This window comes from Varanus komodoensis, unplaced genomic scaffold (genome assembly GCF_004798865.1).
Source record: "Varanus komodoensis strain SLA01 unplaced genomic scaffold, ASM479886v1 scaffold51, whole genome shotgun sequence".
Taxonomy (NCBI): Eukaryota; Metazoa; Chordata; class Lepidosauria; order Squamata; family Varanidae; genus Varanus; species Varanus komodoensis.
The window spans coordinates 2,039,807-2,064,474 of NW_025336100.1; the positions used below are offsets into that span (position 1 = coordinate 2,039,807).

Genomic DNA, 24,668 nt, shown 5'->3' on the forward strand with positions numbered 1-24,668 from the left:
CTGCTTGTCATACGTGCAACTGCGTGCCTCTGATCACGGATGCCTTCCCTGCACGAAAGCAGCTGCAATCCGCAGATTCTCGGCAATCTCCCCCACGGCTCTGCTTTGCTGCACCCGTCTTTAGTGCAGCCGCGCTCCTCCGGTCACATGTTCCCTGCACGAACGGAACTGCGATCGAGGCCATCTCCCCATCCCCAGTGCACCATTTACGCCCATCTCTCCCTCCCCCAGTGCACCCACGATCATGCCCGTCTCTCCCCGCCACCCCCCAGTGTGCCGGGATGACTGGCGCCTGCAGGGATGACGGGTGCAATCTGAGTTGTGCTTGGGGTGGGGGGGGGAGATGGCCATGATCTTTGTTGCTGTCACTTTGCTTCACATTTTTCTGATTTTAAAAATGGTTACAGAGCGAATTAACCTTATTTACATTGAACCTTATGGGGAAATTTAACTTGGCTCATGACCATTTTGGGCCATGACCAGAGTCCTGGAATAGATTAAGTTCGTGAGCCAAGGTACCACTGTATCTGAAACCAAACAAAGCTCCTGGATATGTTTCCATTTCAGTGGAGGTTATTCAAAACAATTTAGATTGGTGGGTACCTGTTCTGGCTTCCTTATTTATTGATATCAACAAACATTCTAAGATTCCTGAGCATTGGACTCTTCAATATCTGGTTGAGAAATACTCTTCTGGAGCACGCTCATCACTCCATACAGCATTCACTGACCTTAGATGTGCTTTTGACCTCATCTCCAGGTCCAAATTCTGGGAGAAACTGAATTCTTCTTCAATTAATAAAAGATTACTCATGTTCATATACAAATTATATGAGAATTTTCGGATGAAGGTGTGACGCAACGCCCAAGGACACTGCACTAAAGAAATCCCAGTTAAAGAGGGGAGTGAGACAAGGATGTATACTAGCTCTTCTGTTTTTTAATAATGTATATACATCAATTCTCTTATCGATAAGCTGAACAGCCCTTCCCTTCATCCACCAAAATTGGGAAATACTGTAGATACATCTCTGTTCTTTTGTATACAGATGAAGCTGTGCTGCTTTCTCAAATACAGATTGGCCTGAAAAGGGCACTCCATGCACTAGCTGAGCATTGCCAAGAAGAAAGTTTGGAAATTAACTACTCTAAAATCAAAGTTGTGGTTTTTGCCAAGCATCCTAGATGGATGTTTGGCGATTAAATAACTATCTAATAGGGCAAGTTAAATCCTTCAAACACCTGGGAATTGTCTTCCATGCTATGGGTAACTGTAAATCACATGCCAACTACGTTATTTTAAGCACACACACACAAAGGTGTTGGCTTTACAAACTTTTTATTTCTCCAAAGGAGCACATCATATACCCACAGAAATTAAAATCTTCTCAGCTAAGATCCAAGCCCAGCTCCTGTTTGGAGCCCAGTTGGGACCCTACAGGTCTTTTCTTCCTTTGGAAAGAGTTCAGGCCAAGTTCTTGAGAATCATCTGTCAAGCACCTCACTGCATTTTGAATACGGTCCTTTGACAAGAAGCTGGCCTTCTTAAAATTGAAACTTCAGCCTGAATTTACATCTTTTCTTACTTGTTCAAGCTCTTCTTTCCAGTTGGCCTGGTCCCTCTAATCGTGACTGATATCTTTCAGAGCTCCTGGAGCCAAGCAATTTAGAGCAAATTGCAATTACATGGTTATGCTTGAACAGCATTAACCTCGATGACTATGAATGAGTGTTAGCAGAACTCAAACAGCAGGCCATTGATTTAGAGCTAGACGCGGATTATCCAGTTCTATCCAGAAACACATTCCTGAACCATTCTGCACATCTCCTCCAATCAGCCAGATATCTCAGTCACATAACAATCCCAAAATTCAGAAGGACTTTATCTTTAGTTTGATTCAATGCCCTCCCAACAGCTGTCAGCAAGGGAAGATATTAAAAAAAATCCTCTTCGAACAGAGACTGCGTCCATGTGGGGGAGAAATAATTGAATCGCTGGAACATGTTATTCTTTATTGCCCTCTCTATGCAGGTACTCACCAGGAATTGTTATTCCCACTCTTTTCTAAATATCCTGGTCATTCTGATCCTTTTTATCTTAAGATGCTTTTATCTGATCAATCTGATTTTATCTCTTTGACCACAGCCAAGTACTGTTCAATAGTCAGTACAGTCCACTGTAGAATCAACTCTAAATGTTGTTAGGTTTTTATTAGAATAATTGTATTTTTCTTTATCTTAATTTAATTTTAGAATTACTGTATTTCCTTATATTAACTTATTGTAATTTTGCATTTTATTTGTTGGTCAATGACTGAATATAGGATTGATTGATTATCAACACCCTGTCTGTCTTTAATGAATCATACCTGATCTAATTAGACTAACATTTAACAGCTTGTTGTAGTCTGAGGTATAATATTATACCGTTGACACTAATCAAGGAAATAGGCCAATAACTAGCACAATAAGCATGATCTCTATCAGGTGAAACTCAACTAAACTTGGAATGTGCAATTATACAGCAACTTTATAACTACAGAATCTTGATTTTGTTACCTTTCAGAACAATTTACAGAATATAAATCTGTATTTTGGACAGAGCTGCAAGAGAAGCCTTTTTTAAAGCCCAGCTGCTGCCATGTTGTATGTGTGTTTCTGTCCAATTTTCTCCCACTAAAAATAATATCGTACTATTTGAAATCTAAATAATACAGTGTTGAGGAACTGCTAGTTGCTTTCCCATGCTCAACCATGGAAAAGTAAGAAACAACTTTGATGGAGGAACTGCAAATATACATGACACATTTCGCCTTTCAGCATTATTCTTAGGAATAACCAGTCATCTGTGGTAAAGAATTTAAACAGAGCACTGACGTATTCATTTCACAGATGGCAAATAAATATGTTAAAAATTTAAACCACTTACATTAGAAGTTGGATGTTGGTAGATGTGTTTCTCTCCTAGAAGCAAATGGTCAATATAGGCTGCTGCACCTCCTGTGCAGTTGGGATACTTTCCAAAATTGCCAATACCACCAGGGCCAAGGTAACCTCTACAATGGAAAAAGGAAGTGAGCCACATGATTGGAGAAGATTTGAACTGAATGATTCAGGGAAATTGCCCAGAGAACCAGACAGTGCCTTAGGATCCTAGTATAGTTAGAAAGCAATATTTCAAGTTGGTAGGTTATCAGGGTATCTCCACAGCAGCCTTCCCTAACCTGTGTTGGATTACAACTCCCAGCATCCTCCAGCTACTTCAGAGGGTGGCAAGGCATTTGCCTGTGCTCCATAACTGGCAGAGTCCAGGGCCTCAACTCTGCTGCCATTCTTCCTTTGCATGAAGCCCCTAAAATGGTCTGTGGAGCATAACAGAACTCTGAAGTATATGCTGGGGTGCTTTTCCCCAAGGATGCCCAAATCCTGAAACTGATATTACCCACCAAACTACAGCTTTTCCACACAAAGGTATTGCTAGAGGAAGCCATGAGAGTTTCAGTTCCCAGTAGTTAATTTAGGGCACCATGAGGCATGACAAAATGGGAGACAGATTCTCAGTGATGGTAGTACTCATCTATGCTTCTCATCAAAAGCAGTTATGCATCTACATGTGAATTTCCTAGCAAATTGTGTCCCTCTGTTAATTAGTAGGAAGTAGGTTTAGATTTTCAGCCTGAAGCAGCAAAATGTTGTGGATGGCCTTGAGTTCTTATGGAGGAAGCCACCGGAACCAGCTCTATGGATATCTGGGAAAAAACACTCAGGGAAAAACACATCAAATGAAAAAGGATCTAAATTTCAACTGACCTTGGACAACCAGGTATATTTAACAGGAAGGTGATATACAGCCAAACCACTTCAAGCACCAGCATGAAAAGCCACTGGGGCCAATAAAGCAGAATATCTTGGAGATAAGGGCATGGAGCTTCCTGTTGAGGCATAGAAGGAAAAGTAAATCTTGAGAAAACCAAGGGATGAAGTGCTTACTGAGGAAACCACCTGCACTACAGTTGATCTAACTGGAAATATCCATACTTATAAAGGTATTCACTTGTTAAATATCCCTGTTTCTCCTCCTTTTAAGGGTTGCATATTGATGGCCTGTTGAAGTGGTTTCAGTGCTTCATTAAATATTTTTCAACAGTTTTTCATGTTATTACACAGTCTCTTTCTTATTTCCAATTTTAGCAGGTTGAGCTATGAACAAGAAAACATGAACAAATCTGTAACTTTGATAGTCAGAGGTTCAAGTAAGACCAATTCTAAAAGCATGTATTTAACATAAATGAATGCATAGTTCCTTCAGAAAATCAAGAAGCTATTCATTCACCAAAGAATTTCAAAATAAGATTTTAAACACAAAAGTTCAGCCATTGAGGAACATGGCTTTCTTTCTTTCTTTCTTTCTTTCTTTCTTTCTTTCTTTCTTTCTTTCTCTTCAGTGATATTTTTCTAGGCTGGGGGTGAAGTGGAGTTTGGAAAGGTATTCATAATTTCAACTGATTTCTTTCTATGGTGCTTAGCTGTGATCCAGATTAGTATTTCAATAACTGTTCAAGTTTTTTATTTTGCCTGAACGACTGACATACTATCCTTTAATTTGGAAAATATCAGGCAGTTCATAAGAGAGCAATAAAAACATTTAAGAAGAAAACAAATGAAATAGCAATTAGCAGCATTAAATGTTAAAGCAGCCAGGTTCAATAAAACAAAACCTATAATGCAAAAGGACTTCAAAAAAAACAAGAAACCCTTTGCCTGACACCTGGTGTGGGTGCTCAGTGAGCCTTGCCATGGAGATAATTTTACACCAGCACCACCGCCAAACAACCCCCACTTCAGTCACTATCTCCTCTAACTCTTCTTAATACTTGGACTGGGAAAAGATGGTCTTTCACATAACAGGGGCCCCAAGCCATGTAGGGTTTTCAAGATAAATGCCAGCACTTTGAATTGTATTTAACAAGGGACTGTAAGCCAGAGAAGCTCTGGTCCCAGCTAACCAAGCAGCTCTATTTTGAATTAACTGAAGCTTCCATGAAGTACAACATACTGCAGCACTCTATACTAGAAGTTATCAAAGAAAGGCTACTTCGGTCCTGGAGAACCAGCCTCAACTGGCAAAAGGCTCTCTGTGTACTGATGTCACTTGGACCTTCGGTGACAAAGCTGCAACAATAAGTAAATCCAAACTAGCTTCTTCAATGAGCAACAGTGAAACTCCATCCAGAACATATTAAAACACTGCCTCTCTGGTCAGATGAACTACCTACCAACAGCACTTCCATTTTACTAGGATTAACCTCAATTTGCTGACCCTCACCCAATTCATTTCCACTACCCACGTCAGAATGAGACAGTTGAATGTCATCTGCATATAAGTGATATCCAGCTCCTAAGTACTTGATGACAGCAGATTCATGCAGATGTTACAAGGCATCCACCTCTACTACGAAGGGCAAGTCTGCATTGGGGTGAGTTGGGACTGAGACAAACACAGGCTTAAGTTGATCGAAGGCTGCTTGAGCAAGCCCCAGCCCTAAAAAGCGGAAGGGACTCCCCTAAACTTTTGTGGGGGTGGGGGTACTGTCAAGACCCAAGGCAGCTTCAGGGATCCCTCTGCTGAAGGATTCTGGATTGGAGGATTCTGATACCAGTCCACTGCAGTGGCCAAGGCTCTCATTAGTCCCACCTGGGGGAACTCTGGGGAGGAGCTATATAAGAACCAGCTCTTCCCCTCAGAAGCTGCCTGGGCAACGAAGGTCTTCCAGCGTTAAATATGAGTGACTTTATCCTTGAAATACAAGTGGACTTCCAAAGTTTATTTGATGTTACCCTGTTGGTCAGGCCAAAGAATGCCCTGAAGCAGTCAAATAAAGCTCTGTCAGATGGTACTGTGAAGATGCAACAATGGTGTAGTATCACTTTTTTGCCAGGTCTCCTATCACAAAGTAAAATCAATAACAAGGTCATCTGTTCAATTAGAATCACATCAAGATTTATGCCACTTGTGTTCTTGTCACCTACTATTCCTCTACATTATGCATAGCACACAGGGAAACAAAGGAGCAAGGCTCTCAGAGGTGGAAGAAGATGCTCGACAACCATGCCTACTGCTCAAGTCATATCTATATTCCAGAGGAACCATAAAGCCCAGAACCACCAAAGAGGCAGCTTAATCATAAAGGTAGATAATCCCTAGGTCAATAAACATGAGGGTGACCTCAATACCAAATCTAAGACCACCTCATAAGCTGACGGTCAACACAGAAATCAGATTGACTATGTGCTCTGCAGCCAAAGATGGAGAAGCTCTATCCAGTCGATAAAAACAAGACTAGGAGCTGACCGTGGCTCAGATCATGAGCTCCTTGTTGCAAAATTTAGGCTTAAATAGAAGAAAGTAGGGAAAAGTACTAGGCCACTCTGGTATGACCTAAATCATATTCCTTACAAATATACAGTGGATGTTTCAAATAGATTTAAGTAATAAGATCTGATAGACAGAGTGCCAGAAGAACTATGGACGCAAGTTTGCAACACTGTACAAGAGGTAGCAACTAAAACCATCCCAAAGAAAAAGAAATGCAAGAAAGCAAAATGGCTGTCTGAGGAAGCTTTACAAATAGCTGAGGAAAGAAGGGATGCGAAAGGCAAGGGAGAAAACAAAAGATACACCCAACTGAATGCAGAATTCCAGAGAATAGCTGGAAGAGATAAGAATGCCTTCTTAAATGAACAATGCAAAGAAACAGAAGAAAACAATAGAATAGGGAGGACCAGAGATCTCTTCAAGAAAATTGGAGATATGAAGGGAACGTTTCATGCAAAGATGGGCATGATGAACGACAAAATTGGCAGGGACCTAACAGAGGCAGAAGAGATTAAGAAGAGGTGGCAAGATTACACAGAAGAACGATACAAGAAAGAGCTTAACGTCCCTGATAACCACGAAGGGGTGGTCACTGACCTCAAGCCAGACATCCTGGAATATGAAGTCAAATGGGCCTTAGGAAGACTGAGCAACAACGAAGCTAGTGGAGGCGACAGTATTCCAGCTGAGCTATTCAAAATCCTAAAAGACAATGCAGTAAAACTGCTACGCTCGATATGTCAGCAAATTTGGAAAACTCAACAGTGGCCACAGGATTGGAAAAGGTCAGTTTACATTCCAATCCCAAAGAAGGCCAATGACAAAGAATGTTCTAACTATTGCACCATTGCACTCATTTCACATGCTAGTAAAGTTATGCTGAAAATCCTACAAGCTAGGCTCCAGCAGTATGTGGACCAAGAACTACCTGAAGTACAGGCAGGATTTCGAAGAGGCAGAGGAACTAAAGATCAAATTGCCTAAATTAAAGCTGCGGTCAAACTTTTTAAATAGAGGGCCAGCTGAAAGTTGCCGACGATGGGTGTGGGCTGCGAAAGTGGCGTGGGGGGGAGGGCGCCACACACACACACACACACACACACACACACACGTGCAGTGAGGCGCTGGCTTGCTCGGAAGGGGACTGTTTTCTCTGAGCAAGTCCAAAACGATCTCTGCACGAGCGAGCCCCCGCCTTACCTCACCATGCGTGCACGTGCAGCATGCCCAAAACCTCTATGGCAGGCCGGATAAATGGGCATGGTGGGCCAGATCTGGCCTGCGGGCCGTAGTTAGAGGACCCATTAATTAAAGGCTTCCTAGGACTGCAGCCAAGAAATTAAAAGACGCTTGCTCCTGGGGAGGAAAGCTATGGCAAATCTAGACAGCATACTAAAAAGCAGAGACATCACCCTGCCAACAAAAGTGCATATAGTCAAGGCTATGGTTTTCCCAGTTGCAATGTATGGCTGTGAAAGCTGGACCATAAGGAAGGCTGAGTGCCAAAGGACCGAGGCCTTTGAATTGTGGTGCTGGCGGAGACTCCTGTGAGTACCTTGGACAGCAAGGTGATCAAACCGGTCAGTCCTAGAGGAGATCAACCCTGACTGCTCTTTAGAAGGCCAGATAGTGAAGATGAAACTCAAATACTTTGGCCACCTAATGAGAAGGAAAGACTCACTGGAGAAGAGTCTAATGCTGGGAACAATAGATGGCAAAAGAAGAAGGGGAGAGCAGAGAATGAAGTGGACAGATGGAGTCACTGAAGCAGTTGGCATGAGCTTAAGTGGACTCTGGGAGAGGAAAGCCTGGAGAAATGTTGTCCATGGGATCACGATGGGTCGGACACAACTTCAAAACTAATAACAACATAAGCTGAGGAGATAATGTACATTTGGTGTATGTTTTGGCACTGAACTTCTAAGGACCATTTGCTAGAAAAGAAACGTGTGTAGGTTTACTAAAGGCTTCTGGCTCATCTTCCTGGAACCTGTATACTGGGCAGATGAACTCATCCAACATGGATCTTCTTATGTTTTGCATGCCATTTTCTTTAGATTATATTCTATTTGTTTCAACACTCTCTTGGATTTTAATAAACCTTGCTGTTTTGTGCTTCTTTATTATGAAATTTCTACTGTTTCTTTATTACTGCTTTACATTCCTTTTAATAGAAATTGGTTGAATATGTTTTCAGAATACAAAGGGGTAAATATTTTCTTTTTCATATACAGTGGTACCTTGGCTCATGAACTTAATCCATTCCAGGACTCTGGTCATGACCCAAATTGGTCATGAGCCAAGTCAAATTTCCCCATAAGGTTCAATGTAAATAAGTTACTCTGTTCTGTAACTATTTTTTTGCATCACAAACATTTGAAGTGGGTGTGCTGGGGAGGAGGGAAGACGGGCATGATCATGGGGGTGCTGGGGGGTCTCCCATCTCCCCCCCAGTGCGCCTGCAATTGTCACCCGATGTGGAGTTCGCAACCTGAGGCAAAATGTTTCAGAAAATTTTGTTCGCAACCCGATTTGGTTGTGAACTGAAGTGTTTGTGAGCCAAGGTACCACTGTACTTAAAAACCCTCTTTAAAACAGTCTGGAAACCTCTAAGTAGTGGAATGAGCAAGGGTAAGTATGTTACTTCTCATGGACACTATCTAACGGGCATGCATAATAAGAACTTCTATAGACAGCATGCGTTGTCTTTCTGGGATCTACTTTTTAGCTTTTTTAGGTTACAAGTTGAACCAGTGTAAAACTCAGTTTGTCTAAAGACCGCAAATAAGCTACTGCCTGTAACTATAGACAACAATAGCTCTAAAAAAGCAATGTTCTACTCTTTTCATTGAGACTAAGCTGTTGGGCCATTCACTCACCAGGCTACTGTTCTCAGGCACAGGTCTAGCAAAGAGGAGCTCAAGCACAGCAACTACAAGATATGTACAGCTCAGTCTCTGAAGCACACCTGGAATTCGCAGGTTATCCCAGGACACTGCAGGAGATTAAAAAATAAAAAGCAATGTTGAAAAGTAAAAGGTGCAAGTCTGGGTATGATGCTACCAAGAGCTTTAAGATGTTTTCATTGTATATATTAAATAATGTTTTAATATATTTTGAAAACTGCCCACCAATCATCACAATATCTTTCTGTGCTTTTTCAACACAACAGTCACAAAGAATTTTCTGCAAAAGGCAAGGACACTTATTTGTCTGAATACAAGTGAAAATGGAGAGAACTTACTACAGAACTAAGTAGGATTGACTCTAATCCTACAGCAATCTCTGCAATCATTAATTCCATGTTATGTCATATTATTTATGCATCCAAGCTGCCCCACCTGTTCGGCTTAGACATAGGGCACTGTGCAAAAGGCATTGGTTTTAAGGAAGAGTTTTGTTTGGCTCCTTTACCACTCTGCTAATTATCATAAAGTAGGATTTCTCAGGTGTGAAGGGAGCTGTATAGTTAAGCAGAGTTTTTCAGCATTTGGTCATGATAAAGCCTCAAATTTTATTAATACAATCAAGACTATTATTCTGTCAGTTTGAAATGAGGCATGGGGTATCTACTTGCAGTGCTCCAGGACTCACTGTTGTGAATAAAGCAAGAATCGCAGTAGGAAGGGGCCATGAAGGCCATCGAGTCCAACCCCCTGCTGTTGCAGGACACCAAGGTACACCATCCCACTCAGATGTCCAGTTTTTTTTTTAATGTACCTAGTGTGGGAAGAGTCCATCACCTCTCTACACAGCTGGTTCCACGTTGTATTGCTTGGACAGTGAGGAAGCTCTGCTAGGAGTCAGGAACCAGAACGAATCACCCCACCCACACAACTGCTGCTAGCTGATTAGGCCATTCCCCTTCAGTTAATGAGCAATCAGCTGATGTGGAACTTCCCTTCAACTGTCTCTTAGAAAAGAGTGCTGTTTCTTGCTGCCTGATCACTTCCACTGAAGATTACTGCCACTCCTAGCTTGTTAAGCATGATATGTGAGCTGGGATACCTGGGCTACTGTAGAAGAAACAAGTTTGAGTTGTAACTCAAGGTTTATCCATGGGTTACTATTCTGGGTTGTCTGTCCCCACAACCTCAAAATCTTGGTTTGCATATCATTCTTAATAACCTAGGAACAGGGTATCCCTGGGTTATTTACTACTTTCACAATGGGAACGATCAGGCAACAGAAGCCAGCAGGCTCACTCACTCCCACTTCAATTCACAACAACCCAGAAAAATGAGCATGGGACCAGTGAGAGGAGCCTGGGGAGGGAGCAGTACATGCATATAAAAAGGAAATGGTCACTGCCCCATAGAGTCCTGAGTGTAGGATCTCACAGACAAATGAGTATTAGATCTAAAAGACAAAGGAAAATTGTGGGTGCATGGAGACTTAGCATAAATAATATACATGTGCCGTTTTCATGGTATAGAAGTTAAAGCAGGTATCTTAACTTATTTCTATGTTTTCAGGTGAATAAGTGAGTTTGTCAGTGCCTTCACTCTTCTTCTAAGGCAAAGGGGTTTGTGTGTGAGTGTTACTCTAACTCCTAAAGCTAACATGCAGGATATAAAATACAGTGGTACCTCAGCTCACAAATGCCTCAGTTCACGACCAAATCAGGTCGCAAACAAAAATTTCATTAAAGAATTGACTCAGGTTGCAAACTCCACATTGGGTGGTGGCCGCAATCGTGCTGGGGGCAGAGGAGGGGAGATGGCCGAGAGCATGCCTGTCTTTCCTGCACAAGCACCCGTGATTGCTCCCATCTTTCCTGCAGGAGCGCAATCGTGATCTCCATCATCTCACCCCCCCAGCACAATTGCACCTGTCTCTCCCTCCCCCTGCACCCACATTCACGCCATCTCTCCCCCCCTGCGCTTGTGTTCACACCTGTCCCCCCCCCCCCCGTGCACTGGGATGACGGGCGCATGCAGGGATGACTGGCATGATTGTGGTCATGCTAGGGGGCTGGGAGATGGCCACACTTGTGCTCGGGGGGCGGGGGGGGCGGGAGATGACTGCGGATCTTTGTTGTCCTTTGTCCCTTTGCTTCACAATTTTTGGATAAAAAAAATTAGTTACAGAATGGATTAACCTTATTTACATAGAACCTTATGGGGAAATTTAACTTGGTTCATGACCAATCTGTGTCGCAACCAGAGTCCTGGAATGGATTAAGTTCATGAGTCAAGGTACCACTGTAAAATGTAAATCCTAAATCAGAGAGTCTCAAGGCACACTCTGTGGAGACATCTTAAAAATTGGCTAGGATGGGAAAAATATAGCAAATAAGGGTGATTTCTGTAGCTCTTAGGGTAACAAAAATAGGATTTAAAGAAAATAAATTCCTTCAATTAGGCATTTCCAATCTGGAATGCTAGATTGGAATGGCTACTCGGCTAAAGAATCACAGGGCCCCAGGGCCTCAGTACTGCTTTTCAGGAAGCCAGAACAGAAATATTGCAGAAGTGTGAAATAATGCTAAACTATGGATTTTTGAGAAGCTGTTTGCCTTTATGTTGCTTCTGGGACCATATTATTCCACCCAACCTATGGTAGAGGAAGAACAAAAGCAGCAGCAGAAATATGTACTAGTTGTAGTGCAAAGCCCTTCTTTAGAATGGAGCTGAAAAAGCAGGATTTCATGCAGGTGCATCTATATACAAGGGAAGTGACAGATAGTGAACATGAAAAGAAATAAATAATTCAGCACTTACAAGGCCCAAGGCAATAATTTGGATTCACAACTATGAGTCCTATTAAAAACAAGAGGAGACTTCTCCATAAGACTTTCCCCAGCAGTTGCCACTTGGAACATCCCCGTCTCAACATGGAATTCAGAGACAGTGAAATAGAGGTGCCCATGATGAACACAAACCTATATAGGAAGGAAAATAATAATCACTGATCAAGACAGATCTAGTTAGGGCTAGGAAAGAATCTAGACATATGAAGAGTTTTTCTGGAGCAGACCAAGAGCCAACTAATCTATGATTCTGTTTCCTGCAACTGTCAGATGGGAGATCATAGGCTGAGAATGAAGGTAATGGTCTTCCCTTTAACTGCTAATCTCTCGAATCCAGTAAAAAATCCCACTTTTGCCAAATAAAGGAGCTTTTAATATCCTAATAAGTTCACATTTATGTGGTTTTGCTTTTGTAAACACACACTGGCGTTGCTATTTACTAAAATAGGGAGGTCCCACCAGTACAGCCATGTTGCATTCCTATTTCTCTTACAGCAGAAAAAAGAGTGTGTCTTCAAGAATTAACTGAATGACAGATTGCATTAAGTGGGAAGGAAACTTTTCAAACTTTGGGACTGGATAGTCATATGCTCCATATAGGTGCTTCCAGACAAGCCTTCTGCCTCATTCATGGAACCATAGGCCCAGATGACAATTTTTCTATTTGCAACCATCATGCACTTACTCATGGCTTTTTCTGGCTGATTCCTCTATTTTTAGACTTGATGTTTTCAAACATTTCAGGTCTGAAAAATATACATAAGCAAAATGTGCCCCTTTAAGAACTTTCAAGTATGGGCAGACAAATGTGGATTTGCCATGATTCTTCCTCCTACAGAGTGAGTCCACTTCCATTTGCCTATGCACCACATTTTGACAAAGTAAGCAGCAAATTGAACAGTGATTCAGTTGTGTGCCTAGCAGCTTCCCTTATTTTGCAACAGGCAATCTGACTTAAAAAAAGAAGAAAGGAAGTACATTAAGTACTTACATACTGTACATACTGAATTCTTCACAGATATACTCTTCCAGTTTGGAGATGTATATATTTTAAGTACAAGCACAACATGTAAAGTTTAAAAAACAGTACTTAGGTGTTTTTAGCACATAGTCTTTTAGGACTGGAAACTGATTTGCAAACCTATACAAAAAACCATCCTTATACATTTTGAAACCAGTTTTTAACATACAAAGATTGGAGTTTCATGCCTATGTTTCTGTGTTTTTATTCTAAGTTCACAGAATGTAAAAAAAAACCTGAAAAAGAGTAACTATTGAAGCAGTCAATAGTTGTCAACAGTAATAGACAACTGCAGGGTTTCCAAAGGAAATCAATTATGATACAGTAAAAAAAAGGCCCATGGGCCTTGTGAAAATCAAATTTCTTGAGTTCTATGAAGTTATATTAATGCTCAGGATGCATTACCATGGAAAAACGAGGTCTGCTACAGTTAGTCCTGGGAAGAAAATGAGAGAAATTGTTTAATCTTGATAACAATGGGTCAATTAGTATTATTTTCTAGGTAGAAACCAAAGGTTTAAGTCAAACTTTAATAACTGTACTGTATATGTCTACACTTACTAAAGTATGTGTAACTGAGAGTTTCACAATATCTTACATACTGAACCAGAAGGCATTTGTAAGAAGGTTTAACTGCAGGAAGCATCCCATGCCCATCTTTTGGTCATAAGAACAGGAGAACAGCCTAGCTGGATTAGGCCAAAGTCCCAACTAGCCAAGCATCCTCTTCCCTGCACTGACATCTCTTTGGGAAACTCACAAACATGACCAAGGACAAATGGCTCTACTATAATTGGCTTTCTGCAAACATTGCTATGAAGGGAATCATAAAATATTAGGACTAGAAGGGGCCATAAGGCCATTGAGTCCAACTCCCTGCTGTTGCAAGACACCAATTTTCACCAACCCCGCTCAGATAGCTATCCAGTTTTGCCTTGAATGTTTCTAGGGTGGGAAAGCCCACCACCTTTCCAGGCAACTGGTTCCACTGTTGTATTGCTGTGACAGTGAGGAAAATTTTCCTGATGTCCAGCCTGAACCTGGGTTGTTGCAATTTGACTTGATTATTCCATTTTCTACAGTCTGGCATCAGCTGAAGAGATCTTGACCTTTGTGACATCCTTTGAGGTACTTATAGGGGGATATCATGTCCCCCCTCAGTCTTCTATTCTCAAGGCTGAACGTGCCCAGTTCTCTCAGTCTCTCCTCATAGGGCAGTGTTTCCAAACCTGGGATAATTTTTGTTGCCCTCCTCTGGACCCTTTCTAATTTTCCTACATCTTTCTTAAATTTTGGTGCCCAGAACTGGACACAGTATTTCAGATGAGGTCTGACTAGTGTTGAGTATAGTGGAACTACTACTTCTTGTGATTTGGAAGTAATACTTCTATTAATGCATCCCAAAATAGTATTTGCCCTTTCAGCGGCTGTATCACATTGTTGGCTCATTTTTAGTCTGTTGTCCACAATTACTCCAAGGTCTTTTTCAGTTCTGCTGAGCCATGTATTCCTTATCCTGTATCAATGCATTTGGTTTCTTTTTTCTCTGCGGAGGACTTAGCACTTGTCCTTACTGAATCTCATTCTGTTGCTTTCAGCCCAGCGTTCAATTTTATCAAAGATCGCCCTGTATCATCATTCTGTCTTCTAGGGTTTTTGCTATTCTACCCAATTTTGTAATGAGTATTATGAACTGCTTTTTACCATTCCAGCTCTGATGCTTGAAGAACCAGTACTTTCCTCCACCATAATTCACAAAGACCATAATTATAAGTGCCAATCTGTGAAAAGTAAGTGAAAAAGTGAAAAGTAATGCAAGATCATATACCAAACACATGACTATACAAAAACACACTGTACCTATTTCACTACTGAATTTGTTAAATGTTATCATTTGACAGATATTTCAGAGGTATGAATCCTGACTTGTTCTGTCAAATAGTTGATAGGACTGGCTATCTGCCATAAGGCAGCCAATCAGACAAGTGTAAACATGGGCATTGCCAAATGGTCAATATACAAATTGCATAGACTACAGAATTGGAAGTACAGAAAATCTGTATTACAAATGTAGAAACATAAAAACAGAGCAAGTCAGAAGCTCCAGCCAGCTCTGCTCATGACATGCCTACGTACCATGTGCATGTCCAGCCTATCTTTGAACACCGTCACCGATGGGGCTTCAGCCACTTCACATAGAAGTCCATTCCATTAGCTAGGAGTCCTAACTATCAAGAAGTAATTTATGGGTACCCTGAGCTTTGCCTTGCTCTACTGGAATGCGTCCTGCCCTCCTCCACAGGGAAAAACAGGTCTCTACTCACCTCTGTGCGACATTTCCTCATGTACCTATATGCTGCCAACAGATCCCCTCAGTCTCCTCTTCCCCAGGCTGAAAATACCCAGTTCCCTCAGTCTTGCCTCACATGGCTTCCTCTGCAATCTGGCCACTACACTGCACTGATTCCAACCTGGTTATATCCTTCCTGTAATGTAGAGCTCAGAACTGAACAAAATACAGTGGTACCTTGGCTCATGAACTTAATCCGTTCCAGGACTCTGGTTGTGACCCAAATTGGTCATGAGCCAAATCAAATTTCCCCATAAGGTTCAATGTAAATAAGGTTAATCCATTCTGCAACTATTTTTTTTTACTCACAAAAATGTGAAGCAAAGTGACAAACAACAAAGATCATGTGGGGGGGCAGAGATCATGCGGGGGGGGGGCAGGTGGGGTGGTGGGGGCATGGGGGGGGGGGGGGGGGGCAGAGGCATGCTCAGGCAGGGGGCACAGGGGCAATCGCGGCCATCTACCCCCCCCCCCAACACGACCACGATCGCACCCATGCAGGGAAGGCTGGTGCGCTCGTGATCGCCACCTGATACAGAGTTCACGACCTGCGGCAAAATTTTTATGAAATTTCTGTTTGCGACCCGATTTGGTCGTGAACTGAGGCGTTCGTGAACCGAGATACCACTGTATTCCAGTTGAGGGCACACCAGAGTCGTATAGAGTGGCAGTAATGCCTCTCTTGATCTAGAAGCCACACTTCTGGCTGTGCAACCAAGGGTGGAGTTTGCCCTCTTAACCACCACATCACACTGCTGACTCATGCTTAGCCTGCAGTCAACCAGTACCCCGCGGTCCCTTTCACAAGTGCTGCTCGCCAGCCATGTGTTCCCCATCCTGTAGTTATGGCACCTATTCATGTGTCCCAAGTGCAAGACCTTGTACTTAACTGCGTTGAATGCCATCCTATTGTCCTCAGCCCACTTCCTCAGTCTGTCCAGATCCTTTTGGATCTGGGGTACCTGCTGCTCAGTTGTGGCCACTGTCCCCACTTTGGTATCATCTGTGAATTTGGTCAGCAGACTAGTTAGTCCCTCCTCCAGGTCATTGATAAAAAGAATCAGCCCCAGAACTGAGCTCTGGGGGACTCTGCTTGTCACCAGCTGCCATCCTGATGATTCCCCACTGATAGCTACCCTCTGCTTTTGGTCTGTCAACCATACCGTAATCCATCGGACAGTGATTTGGGCTATCCCCAAAGTCCTCAATTTCTTAACCAGGATATCATGTGGGACTTTGTCAAAGGCCTTGGTGAAATCCTGGTAAAACACATCCACCATTTCTTCTCCATCTAGCCACCTTGAAACCTTGTCAGAGGATTCCACAAGGTTTGTTTGGCAGGACCTGTTGTGTGGGCGCCAACCTCCCTTCCCTATCTAGGGTTAGTAGATCTCTCCCTATTATGAGCCTTTCTATTGTCTTCCCCAGAATGGACATAAGTTTAACTGGCCTGTATTTCCCCATGTCCTCTCTACTACCCTTTTTGAAAATTGGGAGAAGTGATGCCACCCTCCACTCCTCTGAAACCTCATCAGTTCCCCATGAGTCCTCAAAAATGGAGGCCAATGGGAGCAAGAGTAGCCCCGCCAACTCCCAAAGTAACCACAGGTGTAACCTGACAGGGCCCAGCAACTGTGTAATGTCCAATGTCCTGAGGAACTCCTCAACTTCTAGGGGGATGATTCTAATCTGTGCCCCTAAATCCCTGGCCTCATCTGCCCTCCCCCCCCATGTAGGTCTCCCCCATCCTGCTTTGGGGAGAACACAGAGACAAAATAGTCATTTAGCACCCCTGCCTATTCCCTCACATCAGTCTCTGAATCCCCTTCCTCCTTATTAAGTGGTCCCACCACCTGTTTCCTCTTGCTATTTACATGTTGATAGAAGCCCTTTTCGCTGCTCTTGATATTCTTTGCAAGTCTCACCCGCTAATTCAAGGTGTTGGTGATGACCTATAAAGCCCTAAATGGCTTGGGTCCTGGTTACCTGAAGGAGCGCTTACATCCATATACGCCCGCCCGCCCCTTGAGATCTGCAGGAGAGGCCCTTCTCCGGGAACCCTCCGTGAAAGAAATTAGGAGGGTAGGTACTCGGAGGAGGGCTTTCTCTGTGGTGGCGACCAATCTATGGAATGCGCTCCCCAGAGAGGTCCGCCTGGCGCCATCGTTATTTGTTTTTCGGCGCCAGGCGAAGACCTTTTTATTTAAGCGTCATTTTAATTGTTAATATTGTTTGCTTATTTTATCTGGCCAGGGCGACTTATTTTATATTGTTATTTCTTGTATTTTAATTTTATGTTGTGAGCCACCCTGAGGCTTTGGCGAATGGGGTGGCATAGAAATGTTTTAATAAATAAATAAATAATAATAAAAAAATAATCTGCCTTAGCCTTGTGAAGAATCCTTCTGCAACCAGCCTCCTCCTCCCGGTATACCCTTTTTCTACTTTCTCCAGTGCCAATTTCCTATGGAGGTTCTCCTTACATCTAATCCCTCTTACCACCTCTCTTTGGGTCCACAGCAGTGCTCTCCTTCACCTCCCCGCTTTGCTAACTAGCAGTTAGTCAAGGGTTGGACCTCCAAGACCTTCCTTTTAGTGCCATCCACCCCTCCTGAACTCTCTTTTCTTCCATTACCCTCTCCCAGGAGACTTTCCTCAGTCTGGCCTTCAGTTGACCAAAGTTGTCCCTCACAAAGTCCCAGTTTCTATTACCCAACCTGCCATTCACCCCCATTCCCCTGATCTCCTAGCAAAGGATGGAGTGATCACTTACATCCAGAGCTCCCCTAATATGCACCTCAACTATCAGCTTCCCCCGTTAATCAAAACCAAGTCAAGGATATTCTCCCTTTCGTCACCTCCTGGACCCTCTACATGAAAAACCCTCTCTATATAGCATCTAGGAAGCAACCTGACCAGGCCATCATTGCCAAGTGAGTCTCCCAGCTAATATCTGGGAGACTGAAATCTCCCATAATTACTTTGTCCCTATCCTGAGATATCTTTCCAATCTGTTCTGTCAGGGCATCATCCAGGGTCTCAAGTTGACTTGGTGGACAATAGCATACCCCCACTGTCAGGTCCCTCCCCACCTTCAAGACCCTTTAGTTTTACTCAGACCACCTCTACCAGATCCCCATCTGTGCCAACCTCTATCGCTTCCCTGACATAACACCACATACCCATCCCCTATGTATGTATGTATACACATATTTATAGCCTGCCTATAACTACTGAGGCCTTCCTAGGCTCCTTTTTCCTTTCCTGTCCTTTCTAAATAGGACATACCCCTCTCTGTTTACATTCCATCCCTGTTGTTCATCCCATCATGTTTTCATGATACCCACCAGGTCATACCCTCCTATTCCCCTGAGAGCCTTGAGCTCTTCTTGCTGGTTTCCCCTGCTCTTAGTGTTTGCATACATGCATCTCATCTTTTTCCCACTTACCCTTTTCTTCAAGTCCCCCATCCTCTCTCATCCTCCCTTTTTCCCTGGTATTGGAATCCTCTTCATAGAAGTCCCGCCAGCCCCTGAACTACCTCCAATGCCCTGGCCCTGAATCTCTGATCCTTTCCCCTCACTTGTCCAATCAGGACAGGTTTTGGGTTGGTGGTGAACCCCCTACCCCAAACCTGGACAGCGAAGAAAGCTGACAGGAAGAAAATCAGCAAGCTCAAAATATGGTTCCAGAGCAGAGCTTTGCAAACACCCTGGATGGCCAGAAAGATGAACAAATGGATCCTAGATCAAATCAAAGTAAAAATGATGAAACATTGTCATATTTCCAGCAGATCAGAATAAGGGTATGGAGAGGACAATAATTCTAGGAAAAGTTGAGAGCAGAAGATAAAGGGGAAGATAAACTATAACAGCAATTGCTTTCACAAAGGAAGCCACTGACTTGAACTTGTACAAACAGTGCAGAGCAGTCAAGGAGAGGACATTTTGAAGGACATTCATTCATACAATTGTCTTAAGTCAGAAATGACTGATTCCCCATAAAACAATATCAGCTTGAGAAACAGGGTGAGTCAAAATTAATGTAGTACTTTTTACATATTCAGGACCTTTCTAGGTATACAGAAATATGGATTTGCAAATCAAAAAATAAAGCAACATTTCAAACCTCCAAAACAGCACAGTGAGCTCTCAGTGTGTATGTGTGTGTAGGCTATATAGAAATAATTTTTAAAAACCCTACAGTAACTTAATGTCTGGAAAAGGAACTTCTGGGATCACAACTGGCTGAAGGAGAACCAATTGTCCAGCCCTAATTTTATGTCAACTGATCGCTTTCTTTCATTCTGTTTCTGGTCTACATTTTTTGCTTCTTTATAAACAGGGTTGCATTATATGCCATTACACAGAACAAGGGGGAAGCTCCAGAAAAAACAAAGAAATATTCTGCCACACTGTAGTTTTTGTATTGCCATTTAATTCCCTGGCTAGTATTTCTTTAGATTCTGTTTGTAATGGCAGTTATCTTTATCTTTTGCTGTGCTTCATCGCTATAAGTTACCCTCTGAATGTGTCCAGGGAACGAAGTCTCTGTAGGGAAGAAGCAACTGTCCATACCCCAACGGGGAGATCTCCACTGACAGAATCAGTTCTGCTTGGTGAACCAAGCTCCTTGGAAAATAAATGGGAAAAGGAAAATTTAGCCATGGCATTGATAGGCTTGAATAAAATCTAGAATATGTTCTTTGCAAGTATTTGTGTCTTTTTCCTTTGTAAGAGAATACGTAGCTGGGATTTAGAGCTTTCAGGTTTTGTATCAGACACTGGTCCAAAAGCCTTTCTGTAAGAACAGATTCTCTCATGCTAGTTTTGTAGCTAGTTTTGTAGTTGAAACTAGGGTTGGGACAAATGCTATTGGAATCCATTCCTCTAAGCATTTGAGGGCTCCTGTGCTTGGCCCAGGCATTTGAAGAGCCAAGCTGAGAGGAAATTTGTGAAAACTCATGGACCGCCTTTTGCACAATCAGCAACCTTTTTCTGTGACAGTTGCAACAACTAGTGCTGAAGAGGGATGCTGCTTGCAGAGCAGTCACAGGTGGTCTGATTTCTTGGCAAGCACCTGATTAGTAGCCTTTTCTTCAGCATTCATGCAGCAGCTGTTTCCGGAGCTAGATGTTGCTTGCACAACATGTGGGGTTTGATTCCTGGTAAGTACCCCATGAACACTGGGCATGCTCACTAGGAAGTTGGATTCTGGATCACCGCAAAGCAGACCAGAGTCTGGGAAGTCAAGCCCAGGGAATCCTATGCATTCCCTCCATTGGATGGATTCCTCACACATCCCTAATTGAAACTACACATAGGAAACAACAGGCTGTGCACTATACTGGATGTCCTATTACTATGCCAGTTGTACCAACAAGGGATTAAGATTGTAGAAACAATTTGCTCACATTTTTCATGCTTGGTAAATTATCTTTCACTTGATTATTCATCTGATCCCCTTCATGAATCACTGCCTTGTCGTGGCAAAGGGGCTTGTGTAGCTCAATGAAGCTATGCTGCGCAGGGCCACCCAAGATGGCAGAGAGCTCTAACAAAACGTGATCCACTGGAGAAGGAAATGGCAACCCACTTCAGTATCTTTGCCATGAAAACCCCATGGACAGTACCAAAAGCCTAAAAGGTATGATGCCGGAAGATGAGCCCCTCAGGTCGGAAGGTGTCCAATGTGCTACTGGGGAAGAGCAAAGGGCCAGAAATAATGAAGCGACTGGGTCAAAGCCGAAAGGACACGCAGTTGTGGATGTATCTGGTGGTGAAAGGAAAGTCTGAAGCTGTAAAGATCTACATTCCATAGGAACCTGGAATGTAAGATCCATGAATCAAGGCAAGCTGGATGTGGTCAAACAAGAGATGACAAGACTGAACATCAACATCTTAGCAATCAGTGCACTAAAATGGATAGGAATGGGTGAATTTAATTCAGGTGACCATCAGGTATACTCCTGCGGACAAGAATCCCTCAAAAGAAATGGAGTAGCCTTCATAGTCAATAGAAGAGTAGGAAAAGCAGTACTGGGATACAATCTCCAAAATGACAGAACAATCTCAGTTCGGATCCAAGGCAAACCATTCAACATCACAGTAGCCCAAGTCTATGCCCCAACTACTGGTGTTGAAGAGGCTGAAGTGGACTGGTTCTATGAAGGCCTACAACACCTTCTAAAAGTAACACCAAATAATGATGTCCTTATCATCAGGGGGGATTGGAATGCTAAAGTAGGAAGCCAAAAGATAACAGGAATAACAGGCAAGTTTGGCCATGGAGTACAAAATGAAGCAGGGCACAACCTGGTAGAATTTTGTCACGAGAATATGATTGCCATAGCAAACACTCTTTTCCAAGACCAGGAGCTGTCTGTGGCTCAGATCATCAGCTTCTTGTTGCAAAATTCAGGCTTAAATTGAAGAAAGTAGGGAAGAGCACTAGGCCACTCAGGTATGACCTAAATCATATTCCTGATGAATATACAGTAGAGGTGACAAATAGATTTAAGGAATTAGATCTGATAGACAGAGTGCCTGAAGAACTATGGGTGGAGCTTTGCAACATTGTACAAGAGGTAGCAACTAAAACCATACCGAAGAAAAAGAAATGCAAGAAAGCAAAATGGCTGTCTGAGGAAGCTTTACAAATAGCTGAGGAAAGAAGGGAAGCAAAAGGCAAGGGAGAAAACGAAAGATACACCCAATTGAATGCAGAATTCCAGAGAATAGCTAGAAGAGGTAAGAATGCCTTCTTAAATGAACAGTGCAAAGAAATAGAAGAAAACAATAGAAGAGGGAGGACCAGAGATCTCTTCAAGAAAATTGGAGATATGAAGGGAATGTTTCATGCAAAGATGGGCATGATAAAGGACCAAAATGGAGGGACCTAACAGAGGCGAGAAAGAGCTCACCGTCCCAGATAACCAGAAAGGGGTGGTTACTGACCTCGAGCCAGACATCCTGCAATGTGAAGTCAAATGGGCTTTAGAAAGACTGAGCAATGACAAAGCTAGTGGAAGTGACAGTATTCCAGCTGAGCTATTCAAAATCCTAAAAGACAATGCAGTAAAAATGCAGGATTGGAAAAGGTCAGTTTACATTCCAATCCCAAAGAAGGGCAATGCCAAAGAATGTTCAAACTACCGCACCATTACACTCATTTCACATGCTAATAAAGTTATGCTCAAAATCCTACAAGCTAGGCTCCAGCTGTATGTGGACCGAGAACTACCAGAAGTACAGGTAGGATTTCGAACAGGCAGAGGAACTAGAAATCAAATTGCCTACATACGCTGGATCATGGAGAAAGCTAGGGAGTTCCAGAAAAACATCTACTTCTGCTTCACTGTCTATGCCAGGGGTCTCAAACTCGCGGCCCGCAGGCCAATTGCCGGGACGGGTGGGGCACGGGGGAAGGGCCCGGCAGCCTTCAAAGTGCAAGCGGTGCCTGGGCCGGCCGCAGGATGAGTGGCCCACCACCACTGCAGTGGTGGAATACTTGATGCGGCCCAGCCTCACCCAGACTCTACTTCCAGCGGCCCCCAGGTAAGTTGAGTTTGAGACCCTTGGTCTATGCTAAAGCCTTTGATTGTGTGGATCACAACAAACTGTGGCAAGTTCTTAAAGAGATGGGAGTACCAGACCATCTTATTCATCTCTTGAGAAACCTATATGCTGGGTTAACCTATATGAATTAAGATTGCTGGGAGAAATATCAACCTATATATGTGGATGATACTCTAATGGCAGAAAGTGAAGAGGAACTAAAGAACCTCTTGATGCGGGTGAAGGAGAAGAGCGCAAAAGTTGGCTTGAAACTCAACATTAAGAAAACTAAGATCATGGCATCCGGTCCTCTCACTTCCTGGCAAATAGATGGGGAAGAAATGGAGGTGACAGATTTTATTTTCCTGGGCTCCAAGATCACCACAGATGGAGACTGCAGCCAAGAAATTAAAAGACGTTTGCTCCTGGTGAGGAAAGCTATGGCAAATCTAGACAGCATACTAAAAAGCAGAGACATCACCCTGCCAACAAAAGTGCGTATAGTCAAGGCTATGGTTTTCCCAGTTGCAATGTATGGCTGTGAAAGCTGGACCATAAGGAAAGCTGAGCATCGAAGAATTGAGGCCTTTGAATTGTGGTGCTGGAGAAGACTCCTGCGAGTCCCTTGGACTGCAAGGAGATCAAACCAATCAGTCCTAGACGAGATCAACTCTGACTGCTCTTTAGAAGGCCAGATACTGTAGATGAAACTCAAATACTTTGGCCACCTAATTAGAAGGAAAGACTCGCTGGAGAAGAGCCTAATACTGGGAACAATTGAAGGCAAAAGAAGAAGGGGAGGGCAGAGAATGAGGTTGCTAGATGGAGTCACTCAAGCAGTCGGCGTGAGCTTAAGTGGACTCCGGGGGATGGTGGAGGAGAGGAAGGTCCGGAGGAATGTTGTTTGTGGGGTTGCCATGGGTTGGACATGACTTCGCAACTATCAACAACAACTCATCTGATTTAGCTTTTAGTTGAATACTGTCCTCTATCCAGCCTAAATGGAGGCCAAGCTGCAAACTGCAACCCATTTATCTACGTGTAAGCCCCACTTAACTCAATGGGATTTACTTTTGCCTCTTGGGCCATTTCTGCTGTCCAGAGACTGACAGGCACATTCTCTTGTGTGTGTGTGTATATAGGTATGTATGTATGTCATCATGAAAAAGAATTTCATCTGAGATTATGCTTGGTGACCTGCAAGTACTGTAAATGCTGGTTGATCTGTGATGCTGATTTGGATAGGGAATCTATTACATGGTGACATACTCCCCAAGTGATGAACACACATAAGTGGTTACCTTATGTCAGCCATCATCATAAAAACAGGCAATATGGCTAAATGTTTACGTTCAGTTTATGTATGTCCCAAACTTCTGAATTTTATCATCTCAGTAGAAGTGTTCAAATTCTTGTTACTGCAAAAACTTACTGAATTAATAAGTCGATCAGTTTCCCTGAGATTCATCGTCTTGTAAAGCCAATTCCTGACCGGTCCAATGCTGTGAATGAATAGTAAGAAAATTTATTTGATTTTAGTCAGATTTTATTCTTTTATAATATCACCCTATCTATCTATCTATCTATCTATCTATCTATCTATCTATCTATCT

General features: G+C 42.8%; 1 protein-coding gene across 8 annotated transcripts in view; it reads right to left on the minus strand.

The window, feature by feature from the left end:
• Positions 1 to 24,668, minus strand: part of HGSNAT (heparan-alpha-glucosaminide N-acetyltransferase) — a 75,874-nt gene that overhangs the window by 20,492 nt on the left and 30,714 nt on the right. For 7 of the 8 annotated variants that reach the window (XM_044447231.1, XM_044447228.1, XM_044447229.1 and 4 more), the window contains 8 exons: positions 24,488 to 24,557; positions 20,021 to 20,130; positions 14,854 to 14,930; positions 13,555 to 13,585; positions 12,100 to 12,260; positions 9,256 to 9,371; positions 3,811 to 3,932; positions 2,930 to 3,056 (listed from right to left, as the gene is read on the minus strand). In XM_044447231.1, coding sequence (XP_044303166.1) covers positions 2,930 to 3,056; positions 3,811 to 3,932; positions 9,256 to 9,371; positions 12,100 to 12,260; positions 13,555 to 13,585; positions 14,854 to 14,930; positions 20,021 to 20,130; positions 24,488 to 24,557 — 814 coding nt within the window. Of the gene's footprint in view, positions 1 to 2,929; positions 3,057 to 3,810; positions 3,933 to 9,255; positions 9,372 to 12,099; positions 12,261 to 12,813; positions 12,875 to 13,554; positions 13,586 to 14,853; positions 15,663 to 20,020; positions 20,131 to 24,487; positions 24,558 to 24,668 lie in introns of those variants that run through there. The other variant, XM_044447236.1, reaches the window with a different exon arrangement.